Source organism: Lepidothrix coronata, unplaced genomic scaffold, assembly GCF_001604755.1.
Source record: "Lepidothrix coronata isolate B3197 unplaced genomic scaffold, Lepidothrix_coronata-1.0 Scaffold71, whole genome shotgun sequence".
Lineage (NCBI taxonomy): Eukaryota > Metazoa > Chordata > Aves > Passeriformes > Pipridae > Lepidothrix > Lepidothrix coronata.
This window is the reverse complement of record NW_016690251.1, coordinates 3,240,226-3,253,547: the sequence shown is the minus strand read 5'-3', so window position 1 is coordinate 3,253,547 and position 13,322 is coordinate 3,240,226. Positions and strand designations below refer to the sequence as shown.

Sequence of the window (13,322 nt, the reverse complement as noted above, 5' to 3'; positions counted from 1 at the left end):
ATGAATTAGACATGCAAATTCACGCCCCAGGCTAGAAAGAGAGAGAGGGAGAGAGATGGGGAGAAAGGGAGAGAAAGGGAAGAAAGACAGACAGAGAGAGAGGAGGAGAGAGGGGGGAGAGAGAGAGTGTGCATGGCTGAAATCCTAGGATAGAAGAAAGATTCTTCTGCCTGACATAGTTATTTTAATGCTCTAAAAATCCTGCAAATAAGCCCTTTCTGTCATTTGCAGGATAAGTGTAAGGCTTCTTTTTTAATGTAAGGAGGCTTCTGGAGGAAGTGAAGAGCTATGGAAACAACACACATAGTGTGGAAAAATTTCACATTTTTTTTAAAAAATCTATAAGAAACAACGTAATATGGATAACAGTATAATAGCATTTTACAATATTTCACTCTTTGTTCTCTTAATGTCTTATATAGGTATTTAGCATGTCCCCAGAAGTTGACTTCGGTTGGTGTTTTCCTGCTTTTCAGGGTCCCTGTGAAGAACTGGAACGTCCCTTGGTCCAAAGTTGACACCAAGAACTCCATAGTCATTGCAGAAAGACAATGTTTGAAATCTACCATCGCTGCAGACAACGTGTGTTTCCCTTAAGCTACTGAGCATGAATGTCCATCACTTGTCCGCTCACTGCTGGCTCGCCGGTATGAAGCATTGTGGGGCTTGATGCTGACATGGGCATTCCAGGGTGGGGTGGTCCTCCATGCATCATCATCGCTGGGTGGTGAGGGTGTCCAGGAATGTAGGTATGCATGGGGGGGCCATGACGCAGCTGAGCAGGATGGGGGGGCATCTGGGGCGGGGTATAGCTTGGCTGTCCCATATTCATACCCATTGGACTACCCCGAGACACATAATCCCCTGGCATACTTTGCAGCCCTGCGGAGAGAAAGAGGTGGTGGTGAGTGGTGGGGACTGGCTGCCGACATTGGGCCATGAAGCTCATCTGCTCGGGCACAGAAGGCCGGGATTGAGCCCAAGGAGGGATGCAGAGTCACGGATACGCGAGCGCAAGTTGCCTTTGTGGAATCAGAGTCTATGTATGGACTCACAATGAAGGCAACAGGAACGATTCCCAGGTCAAAAAGAAACCCCCCAAGAACCTCCTCTCCCCTCCAAATACAGAGCTTTTGGAGATAAAACCGCTTTCTCCTTTTCTGGTTAGGAACATATGCAATGGAGATGTTTCTGATCTGGAAGCACATGAGAGGCAGAGCCAGCCTGAAGATAACTAAAGTCACAAGGAGTGGTGGCACCAAGCCCTGTGAGGGCTCTCAGGTGGGCTCCATTCCCCATGACCTTACTCCAGCCACCTGCCTTCGTCTCCCCACTTGTAAAAGCATGCTGGGAATACAGGGCAGGGAATTCGTTGTCATTAATGAGGGGCTCAGGAGGAGAGATGGGTTAAATAGGTGTCAAGGTTTATCAACAGCTATTTATTTAGCTCTTGAGCCTGATCACTTGGAATCTCTCCCAAGTATTTGTGCCATTCAAGTAGATGCTATACAACAAGAACATACATTGCTGAACAAAGGCCTCATATGAAGTCGAAATTGATAGGATTACTTAAGTACGACTGTTAAACCAAACCCGTATTTTTAAACACATTAAAAAAAATATATATAATCAATAACAGTTATCAATTAATTATTTGCCCCCTGCTCACCTCTGGCCACCAAAAAAAAAAAAAAAAAAAAAAAAAAAAAAATCAGACGCGCAACTCAGTCAAACCTTTCAGTGGGTTTGGGAGAACAATAAGAAAAAAAATTGGACCTAAAACAATAAAACCTCCTGCTTTCTGTGGGCCTCTGCCTTCTGCTTGGATTGCTGTAGCTGATGGGAACTGACAGGTGTATTGTTTCGGAGAGCTATAAGCTCCATAATCATCAAGGGTGAAAGGCATACGCTATTGCTAAGTAGGTTCAATTGGCTTTAGTTCTAAGTAAGAGCGCGCTGTGAATGCGCCGAACACCTTGGAATCAGGTCTCAAGGCTCTAGCAATGAATAGCTGCTTAATCTAGCCTAAAGGAACAGTTTTGAACTAATGAAAATTGCTTATAAAATATACTGTACTCACAGCTCTTTAATCAAAAAAGATGATAATATTTTTTGTAATAACCTATTAATTTAATTGGTCACGAAGCATAAAATACATCATTTAAATTTAATTGACCCAGAAACTAAGAAACAATATTTAAATTAACTAAGCTAGAAATTTTCATGATGAGGTAATAAGGCTGTTGCATTCCCAAGCTCAGAGGAATGTTTTCACAGCTAATTGTTAAAACTTAGTTTTGACTTGGGCCCAGAGAAGAGTACTACGAAATACACTTGCCCTGGGTAACTTCAAACCCTATGTTAATATAGGCTGGGGGCACAACAAAAATGCTGAAATAACTCTTTCAACTCCAGAAAAGAGTAAGAGGAACAGAATCATGCACCATTTAATCATGGTATCGGTGTCTTGGTGTTTCAAACCACTTTACTCTTAAAAAAAAAGAAAATACAAAAATTCGTATAATGTATTTTCCCCTATAAAAGACAAGAGGGGAAAAAAAAACTGGGACAGTTTTTCTAGGCTTTCTTCGCGAGGCCTGCCACTGAAGATTGCATTAATGATCTCTATTTTTGTATACTGAATAAGTCAAATCCATTTGTCACACTGCAAGTGATGGCATACTTAATTTGGATATAGTCAATTAGCCTGGGCTAAGCTCCATAGCCTGCTGCGCACACCTCTATTTTGTATTCTCTCTTTTTCCTTTGCCACACGTAATCCCATTATGACGGACAGACAAAGAGAAATAAACTTGAAAAAAAAAATAAAAAAAAAAAAAAAGAAATCAAAGTTTTGTCCATCGCCTTCCAAAACGCAACTAAGTGAAGCTGCCGTTTTTTCGTTTGGTGTGTTTCTTTTTTCCTACCCTACGAGAAGTCTCCGCTTGGCTTTTTTGGTGTCTTGCAGGTTAGCGGGAGAAATGTAACTCATGCATCAACTGCGGTTAGACAGATTTATGACACTTTGGGGACATGCTCTTTCCTCTCCCTGCGCTGCTGCAGACCGCTTACATTTTGCAAATCAGTCTGTTGCCAAGACGACGGGCTCCCCCACCTCCCCGGCTGCTCCTTGTTTTGTCATGTGCTCGGGGATGGATAATAGCATCAATGTATGGCGGCGTCGATGTACGGCAGCGTCAGCGTACGGCGCGCGCGCGCACGGGGGGTTTTGGGAGCTTGGAAAGCTTGAGCTGAACCAGAGGGAGAGAAAACCCGAAGGAGCCCAGGCGTAGGATGGATGGATGGAAAGGAAGGAACAAGCATGAGGCTATGGGCAGGGAGAACATAGGGAAATGCAAGAAGACAAATATCCCTCGGACAAAGTGAGAACAAAGACCTCGTTTGTACTTACTTCCCCCTGGCTTTGCCATTGGTTACCTAGGTGAAGGTTACATGTAGTGCCACTGCCCCTCCATGCCCATATTCATGCCCATTCCACTCATAGGTCCTAGAGGGAGATAAAAATCCAAGAAGATGCCAGAAAATGAGCAAAGTCAACAGATAGTGCCAAAAGCCCCTTTCCAAAACACAGCACCGGCAGAGGGTCCAGGACCGCTCGAGCACGGAGGTGCCTGGTTTCCCTCGGCGGTGTGGAAGGCAGGCAGAAGACAGGTGAGGCAAGGCAGGCAGCTGGGACGGCAGCGGAGGGCGGAGGTGTGTTTACCTGCGGTGGCGCGACCGAGGCCACCCGTAGGTGGGTGATGCTCTCCCGGGGCTTACCTGGTGCTCGGATGCCCATGTGCTGCTGGCCGTCCATCACGAAACCTCCCATCGGCTGCCCGTCGGGGTTATAGGGTGTTCCTTGACTTACTGGAAAAGTGCAGAACATTGCTTTTTAGCAGCAGCCAAGAGGGTCATCTCTTCTCACGGCATCGAGATGCAACCCCCCCCTACCCGCGGGCTATCATTGTTGGCTCTAAAGAGAGGGAAAAATATCTACTGTGCGAATTTAGCGCTGGCCTAACAAGCACGCTTAAGTTTTGGCTTAATCTCCTTCTGCAAGTTTGGAAATGAAGTTTGCAAACTGAAATCTTGAGATGTGAGGAGCCCGGGCTCCAGCTGCTGCCGCTGCTGACGTCAATGCAAAAACCTGTATAGGAGCCGGATTTTATGGCTGGAATAGTCACACTGAAATCACAGTGTGTTAAATTACGCCCCTGTGCCTTCTAAGAGTAGGATCTGAACACGTCCATGCCAGATATTTACTTCTAATGACAAATAATCAAATGTACTTGAAGAGGAAGTGTGGTCCAAAGGCATCTTGGACAACAATGTATTTGGAGAGTTTGACAGCAAGACTTGGAAAACAAAACCAACTGGGACTAACGGGTTCTGGTAATCCTTGATGGTAAATACCCGCACAGAGCTGCGAGCCAGGACCCCAGACAGAACCAGCATGTGGAAACTTAAGGTCTTTTAAAGAAGTAGAAATAAATCCCCCCAAAGTAAACAGCAAATGCTCAGCAATCCCAAAAGACAGCTACTAAAAGGAAGAGCCAAGGGACAAAAGAACCCTGTACAAGTACCACTACCTGAACTGGAGGTTTTGACTGTACATTAAAAGCCGGCTTCAGAAGTAAGCTGCCTTGGGTTATTAAAGCACATAAAGCTCTACCTCATTGAATGTCTTTGAACTTTACTGAGTCCCACAAGCGATTCTGACCCCTTTGCCCTTTTGACAGGTAATAAAGTTTACAGCAATTCCACACCAAGCCATGCACCAGGGAGTGGTCACAGGAGCAGAAAGAGCTGGTAAAAGGAAAACTCCAAACAACTGCTAAAAAAATAAGAATAATTGGGATCATGTACAGAAAGTCCGGTCATGGAGCGGATCATTTTAGTTTTTCGTTTTGAATTTTCAGTGTCTTTTTTTTCCCCCAAATGTTTTTAATCATGTTAAAATGATTAGAGTCGTAATGAAAGAAAGCTGGTTGTATTTTAATTGTCAATCACTCCCAGCATTCATTTCTCATTTATTTACCAGGTAATGGACCTCCCCGTGAATGGCTTGAGGATGGTTTTCGCCTGCGTGACTTGAATACAGTTACTATTGGGGACTTGCCTGCTCGATTGGACTGGTCTATCATGGGCTGAACTATTCTTCTTCTAGCATTAATAAACCTGCAAGAAAAAAAAAGGAAAGCAAATGGTTAGGGAAGGGATGTCTTCCACCCATCCCCAAGCCCTCTTGCCCTTGTTGTGGCGCTCTCCATCGAGCTGCATGGGGATGCAAACACTGCTAAACCTCTAACCCTCATGACCTTTGAGAGCACGAGCTTGGGGTTTCCAAGCTGATTTATGTTTGCCTGCTTTTTACCACAGTTGGACACTTCCATTTCATCTTTTCATGGGGGAATTAGCCGAGTTTTCAGGAAACAATACCAGCAACGCTCTTCTCAATACAGAATGGGGCACCGAAAAAACAAAAACGTGTGAAGCGAGATGTTCATGAGGGCATCTGCTACCTCCCCCCTCATTAGTGTCATTTCTGCCTTATGTCCTCTGACTTCTTTTTCCAATTTTTTTCTTTATCAAAACCTGCCCCTACCTCTTGCAAACCTAATTCCCTTTTAATGCCCACTATTAAGATAATGAACTGTGATGGCAGAACCCCATCAAATGAGGGAACGTCTGGACTTTTATCACCACTAAGTCACACTGCTGGGGACTTCAGAGCCATGCATTCCTCCTAGCCATTTCTTGGTGGGCTTTTTCCCCCCTCCCTCTCTTTATGCAAAGTCTGAGGGGGTCAAGGCGAGGTCATAGCTTTACAGTAATTGAATTTATAATCCTGTTTTCTCCAGCTAGGCCTGACCATTTACAGCAAACATCTTGTTAAACTGTAATTACTGGAATACTGAAAATTCCCCCCCGAACAATGAAAAGCAGATCTTTGGAAATAATAAAAAAAAGAAGGTACGGTCATTTTTAAAAATAGCAATCTGCAACCCTCCTCCTTGTGTTTCTGTAGCTCTTCGCCTCAGTTAGTCTTGCAATGCTTATTTGGAAATATTCAAAATAATTTGGAGCAAAACAGAAGAAGGAGAGAGATCACAAGTGCCCCAGTCTCCTTGTGGGTCTGAAGTCAGGAGGCTGGACATCATGGCTGGGAACCTATCTGAATTAAGAGCATTTGAAGAACCTCTCTTGAGATTTCACTCATCAGAAAGTTTAGTTAAAATCCATTTGGAAAAAAATCTTCACAGAGATCTGATCACAGCAAAGTTGCATAACTGGACTTTTCATTCTTTAGGAGAGACAAAAAGAATAATAAAAATGTGTACGCTGCAATATTTACTAGTAAAGGAAGATGCGTGAGCATTGGCTAAACCGCAGCACACTTGTAAACTGGGATGGGAAACTTCACAAAGGAATACTTGATACTTGTTTTCATTGCCTTTGCTTGAGGTGGCTTAGCAGGAGCTCTCCTACCACAGAGATAAAGCCACCAGGATCTTTCCGCGGGAATCAGCTCTGCCCACCCATTCCCCTGCACCAGAGGGGAGAAGAATAGCAAACCACTGCCCCATGCTGTTTCTTTTGCCCTCATCAAAGACCAGCACAGTGATTTCAGACTCCTCCTATCTCCCATTCCCCACTGACACCCATTACCCAAAGTCCTGCACAAATTAATCAAGATGTTGAGTCCTTATCAAACCCCTTGTCTTGAGGAAACGGGCTCAAAGGCACCAAATCTGGGTGCCAATCTGGAAACCTTACACCTGAACTAGGTCATGTTTTGTCAGCAACAGTATTGGATCAATTTTTCTACACATTTCCAATAAACAACACCCTCAATGCCAGGAAACAGTGTTGCAAATCAGTTTATCATTATCTTGTACAAACCATGAAAATTAAAATCATGTGAGCAGAAGGTTAGACTAATTTTCCTTTCTCATTATAAGCACAGGTGTAGCACAAACACCATGTGAAATAAGCAATTAAAAGAAATCTGCTTTTTTTCCCCCATTAGCTGCCTTAGCTCCATGACCAATTGGAAAATTGTTTAATATCTGCAATCTGCATTTGCAGAAAGCAATTTTCACAGTAACTCTTCGAAGTAAAACAACAACACAGAACCCTAGTGCCTCAGCCACTTCTTTTTGCAAGTCTGGCAAGGCTCTTGCTGTGTTTACTCCATCCTTCTCCTGCCGCATTCCCAGGACCTGGTACTGTGGAAACGGGGGGAGGATTTTTGGTAACCGTGAGAGTGACTGGTCACCAAAACCTTCATTTTTTCAACAGCTTTGACCCCAAAGAAATGCTGAGCAACATCATCCATGCACACCCCAACTTCAAGACCTTCTCCTCCTTCTCCTCCAAGCACTTTTAAGAAGAAGGGGGGGGGATCTCAAGATAATAAACTATACTATACATCGTTTATACACTAATATACACTAATTGTTTATACACTAATACACCAGAATAAACTATATATCTAGAGTTTACCAATAATTATCCGCCAGACGTGCCTACGGTAAAACACATTCTCACCCGTTTGCCCCACGCTATCGCTTGGGATATCTGCTTTAGGAACGTTTTACACACAGGTACTTAACAGTTATCTTCTTCCTACGCATTCATGTAAGTATTTTCTATAAGTAGCAATTCTGCCAAACAGCCCAGTGTTTGGATGTCTTCGGGGGGAATTCAGACGCAAGAACATTTTCCTTCTGGGCAAAGTAATAAAATGACATTCTCGCTCCTCCCACTAGAAGTCAAACGGAGGTCAGCTCCCCATCCTTGTATCTGTTTAAATAAACTGGTCCAGCTGTTTGTTTCCAGGATGCCCTTTAACCTTCTGTCCCATCCTCCCTGCCTTTGTAACACAACGCTTTACTTTGCATTATAGTAGACTCCAAACCACTACGCATTAAAAAAAAAAAAGAAAAAGAAAAAAGAAAAATAAAGAAGAAAGTATTCACTTTCAAGTTTCTTCCTGCATCCTAAACCTGGAATTCCTAAGAACCCACCAGATTAAAACTATTAATGTGGCTTGCCCTGAGAGAGCACAATGCAGCGCTACTATGTTTATAAATCACATTTGAGAACTCTTTGCAAGCAAAACTGCGAATTAGCTGCTGCTGCAGAAATACATGGACACGGGGTTAATTTCTTTATATTCTGGGTTGTTTTTTTTTTTTTTTTGCTTTGAGAAAAGGGCCAGAATCTTTTGATCACTCTTTGAATTCCCAGGGTGCCAGGTTGATGTTAACATCAGCAAAAATGACGGAATAGAAAAGCCAACAGGAAAAATCTCCCTGTCCCTTTTCCCAAATGTTCATATTCACCTATCTTAAGAGAAGAAACCCTAAGTCACTCTAATTTTTAAAAGTTCAGAGGAATCGGGACCTAAAAAAGATATTTGCATACTAAATGCTACTGAAATGGAGTATTATCAAAATACAACTCAGAATAAAACTGAAGACAGATGCATAACCTCACTCATGTGCACAAAGACCAAGTCAGGCTCAAAAACTCGTATAAGGTATTTATCCCCATACCAGTGGCTCTGTGCATTGGTACCTTTGCTCTGATGAAGAAGGGTTTTTATGGTTTTGGGTTTTCTGCCTCAAAAGAGTAGTGGCACAGACAACACAAGATCCCTCAGTGTACAAGCTGTACCCACCTCCCAGCCCAAGGAGAGCTGAGAACGTTTCAAAGTGATTTGGGTTCCTTTCTTCAAGCTCTTTTTTTTTTTTCCTTTTTTGTTTTGCAAGAGGAAGGATCTGGCATGGAGAAAACATTTGAACAGTTGGGCAAACACAAAAGTTTAGGGTATTTACTATTTTTTTTTCAATTTAAGTTTTCCTTGCCCTATTTGGACACGTGGGATTGCGCTTTCTGCCACGTACCAAAAAGCAAGAAAAAAACCCAGCAACTCCACCTGCATAAGCCTAAAGAGGAGGAGGAGGAGGAAACCCTCTTTTCTCCCATTTGCATTTTACTAGGATGTTTTCTCTTAGGCTTCTTGTCTGGGGTCTGTCTCCAGAGGTCACTGGCAGACTCCCCTGTTGGTGCATCGCCGGTCCCACGGGTGAGCTCCAGCCCCAGCCCCGGGGATGCAGCAATCTGCCTCTGCACTCTGACCTTCAGCTTGGCCGCCCTCGCTGCCACGCACAAGTTTTGTTTCTTCTCAGCAAGAGGCTGCATGGCTGGTGATGACAAAAGACTTATTTTAGTTGGAAATTGGCTACAATAATAGCAGCCAGAGAGCAAGGATTTTCAGAGGGTCACCAAACCCTCCGAAAGGCACAGCTCGCTAAGGCTCAGGTTACAGCCCAAGTGACATTTTCCGCACAGATCTGTTCTTTCTCCCTTCCCCTTGTATTTCACTTCTGTCGAGTGAATAAAACAAGACCTTCCTCTGCTGTCACAAATTTCCAAAGTCACCTTTGCTCAAGAATCGACAGAGTGATTGTGGGGACTTCCAATTTGCAGTCTTTCAATGAAATTTTCCAGGACCAGCTGTCTGAAAGATGATGCTGAGACTTCACGGTCTATTGAATTTTTCTCTGCCCCCAGCCCTCCCAAATGAAGAGAGTTTCACACCATTACTGACTTTTGCTACTTGAAGTCGCAGGCTGGTCCCTCTCAATATTGTCCCAAAGCGCTGCATGACAGAAGTCTGTGTCTCACTAGCAGTGCCAAGAAGTTCCCAAAAATCTCTCTGCCTCATTTTCTCCTCGAGCTCCTTCTAGCAAACCAGGAGTAAGGAGAATGAGAAAGCCCAAAGTGCCTACAAACCCCAGTGCTAAAACCTCTCTTGCCCCTCTGAAAAAAACAGTACCCCTCTTGATAACAAGCAAATCATCATTTTTATAACAGATGCCAAAGTAACCAGAGCCCTTCAAACTGGCAAATTATTCACTTGTAAAATCAAATCGCACTCTTTTCTGCATACTGGGATCCTTCATTTATACAGCAGCAAAACAACCTTCTCTATTCAGCACTTAATTCCTCAACGCTTAACAGGTTTATCTCTAATAAAACCAATTTAAATGGAAAGTGTGCTATAAACTGAGATTATTACACTTCAGTAACTGCTTTATTCCTTATTTTAACATATTTTCATTTTTTCCCTCTGTGTTTGTTTTCCAGAGCTTTTTAAAGGAGTCAGTTAAAGAAAAGAAAAAAAGAAAATAAAACACCACAGAAATTATTTCACTGAATACTTTCAAATGTTTTAAAATCAGCCTTGAAAATAACAAGCTGCCTCTGTAATTATGAACAGAAAAAAATAACTGCAGACTTTCAAATGGTAATCACATCTCCCCATCCCTAAAATGAGAAATAAATGTTAAAAGAGTGCTTACTGCTGTTATTAGAAAGTTCTGATCTCGAAGTCAGTTAGTGAGCTTAATGACCCGTAACTACCAGTCATTAGCAATCCATGCTCTCTGTACTCCCTTTATTTGTAAAGAAAAAAAAAAAAAATCCAAGATGCTCAAGAAACTTTGTTCAATTTAAAGTCAAACCTTATGAAGTCATGTTTGGCAACTTTTCTTGGTTTCTCCTCCTCCTCCGAACCGAAGACAGTTCAGGACTGCAATACATCATTTACAACACTAAATGGAGGTAGGGAGGGAAGAGAGTACACGGGCTGCAAACCGCCCACTCCAGACACGTAATATTGGAATATACTCCAAACACAGAGAGCCCATCCATCAGGAGGATCAGAAAGGTCTCCTGCAGGCTCTCTTCTTCCTCCCTCCTCTGCTGGCAGCACCAGTGCCAGGGACTGTATATAGGGCTGAGGGGTTTGTCGCAAGACAATATTGAAGAGCGAATAAATAAAATACTATGCAAAAACTGGTGATGAAAAACCACTAATTAGCTGACAAATTTGATGTAAAGCACTAATGAAAGCCATGTGTGGTTCTGCAATTTAGTTTTAAAAATAGCTTCTGACTTCAAGCATTACTGCGTGACCCCACCAATGGAGGATTCATGTTGTGCATTCAGAAAAGTTGCTTTAGAGCAGGAGCGTGCTATCGAATGCCTCCCAAGCCAAGTCTGCTAATGCAGTGAGCATATCGAGGGCAAAAATAGAAAGCAGAGAGATGAGATCAGGTATGTGCTCCTTGTAAGAGAGCCGGCTATGCCCCACATTTTGGCCGGCCCAGCACGCACCAGCTCTACCTTTGGCCATCTCCTCTTCTCCCAGGCCTTTAAGCTTGGGAGCTTTCCCGTCTTGCTCCATACCAGGTTTTCTTCTCAAATTGCTGCTAGGCACATCTTGCCTCCAAATAAAAAGACTGTATTTGGGGGAGCACCCCACCACCATAGGATTATAAAATCCTAGAATGGTTTGAGTTGGAAGGGACCACAGAGATTATCCAGTTCCAACCCCCCCTTGCCATGGGCAGGGACACCTTTCACTAGATCACATTGCTCCAAGCCCCATCCAACCTGGCCTTGAACATTTCCAGGGATAGGGCATCCAAAACTTCTCTGGGCAACCTGTTCTTGTGCCTCACCACCTTCACAGTGAAGAATTTCTTTCTAATATCTAATCTACGCCCTATTAAAGCATTCCCCCTTGTCCGGTCACTACCAGCCCTGTGAGAAAACACGTAGGCATGGTGACTGCCTGGGGGTAGTAGCAAGCCTGGTGGTGGCTTGTGCTCTGAATGCAGAAGGAAAGCTGGTGGCTTTCCATCAAACTGGGACCCATAAGCTCCTGGCCCTGCTTCTCCCTTGGTCAAAATGCTCCCCTAGACCCATATCTCTGCAGGGCTCATGGCTGTGGCTGCTCGATGAACCTTTCTAGGAGAAAGCCAGGCAGGAAACAATCCTGTCTTGCAAAATTTTCCCTGTTCCCCAGCAGGATGGGGCTAAAATATATTTGTATTTATCTGCCTAGTTCTGAATGAAATTTAAGGAAGGGACTTGCTGCAGAGGAGTGAAGAGCCAACGTGCCTGGGGATGGGCTCCCTGGAGATATATCTCCCTGCTCTACCCATCTCCTGTGCCCTTCCACAACACAGGTGAGCTGCTGTTGGCCTTTCTGGTATGCTCTCCTTCGTCTCCTCCTCCCCTCTCATTCACATATTCCACCCAGAAAACCTTTGCCAACATGGAATGTTTCCGGTGAAAATCCAGGTCCAGCATTCAGACGTCTCCCTGCCGATGCCAGGGAGTCAGAGCACCAGCCATGTTGCAGGTCTCGGCTGCACTGGGGAGAACTCTCAGCAACCTCATTCCCTGACACCGCAATTCCCTCGGGGTACAAGGCAGATGTAAACTCGCCCTCGGCAGCCAGATGATGTAAGGGGAAATCTTTACATGGCAAAGCGCCAGTGGAGCTGACCTCCCGTCTCTTCCCTGCTCCTAAATCCCAGCGCAGCTGTACTCTGCTGATCTCCATGTGCCACAATTAGCCTTTAAGGAATATGGCAAGGATTCATCTAGTAGAGCAGCACTAAGGCTGCTCTAACTCCCACCCAGGACAGCACTGGCCCCCCTAGAGCGCTGTGGTTGGGCACACAACATGCTACCAGACAAAACCCTGCCTCCCACAAAAATGATCGTAACAGAGGGTGTGCAGGCTCTCTACAAGCTTTGAGAGCAGCTCAGGTTGAGATGCACATCTTCCAGCTCAGGGTTTTCTAACAGCTCTGAGGAGGGTCTGAAAGACAGCTTTCCACCCGGTCCTTTAGGAGAGCTTGTCTGGACTCCGTAACTTGGGTCCTCATCTGGTGCACGCCAACAATGCAACCCAGCAGCTTTTCTTCAGCAGATCACTTCAAACCAACAACCTGAGCCCCACTCGATGGCAGGGATTTACGCTGGGAACAGATGAGAACTGATAGCCAAACATTGGCTATTTCTTTGAAAACACTCCTCTCTATTCCAGCAATTCCATGTCCATTGTCGAATCAGCACAACCTCTTATTTAAGGGAATGTAGTGCTCGTGAGAGGCGCCTGCACGATATCTGAGTTTTCTCATGTCTCACAAGTGTTATAAACCTTGAGGCCCAAGGTTTTTTCCATACATCAGTTTGGGAGCCTTGTCCAAGCGGCTTTTTCCCTGTTCATTCCTACTCATCAGGCATACAGCATGGGAGTTGGAAAGCAGTGCCTGGTCCTCCAGCCCAAGTGAAAGAAGAAAGGCTGCTCCCACATCTGGCTCCTGGTTTAAATGTGTTCCTGCTCACTGAAGGGTGTGAGAAATAATCTGTCTGCACTCCTGGATGGATCTCCTCATCTCCAGAAGGCCACTGAAGCAGTTTGAAGTAACTCCCCACCCTGTCACCCT

At 44.3% G+C, this 13,322-nt stretch overlaps 1 protein-coding gene across 1 annotated transcript in view; it reads right to left on the bottom strand.

Annotated features, from left to right (window-relative positions):
* LOC108499181 (homeobox protein Meis1-like) overlaps positions 1 to 13,322 on the bottom strand; it is a 67,613-nt gene that overhangs the window by 685 nt on the left and 53,606 nt on the right. Inside the window, exons 7-10 of the mRNA XM_017818765.1 lie at positions 5,123 to 5,181; positions 3,781 to 3,870; positions 3,413 to 3,508; positions 1 to 882 (exon numbers count right to left, since the gene is read on the bottom strand). The exon at positions 1 to 882 is cut by the window's left edge and continues 685 nt beyond it. Coding sequence (XP_017674254.1) covers positions 3,450 to 3,508; positions 3,781 to 3,870; positions 5,123 to 5,181 — 208 coding nt within the window. The 3' untranslated portion in view covers positions 1 to 882; positions 3,413 to 3,449. The remainder of the gene's footprint in view (positions 883 to 3,412; positions 3,509 to 3,780; positions 3,871 to 5,122; positions 5,182 to 13,322) is intronic.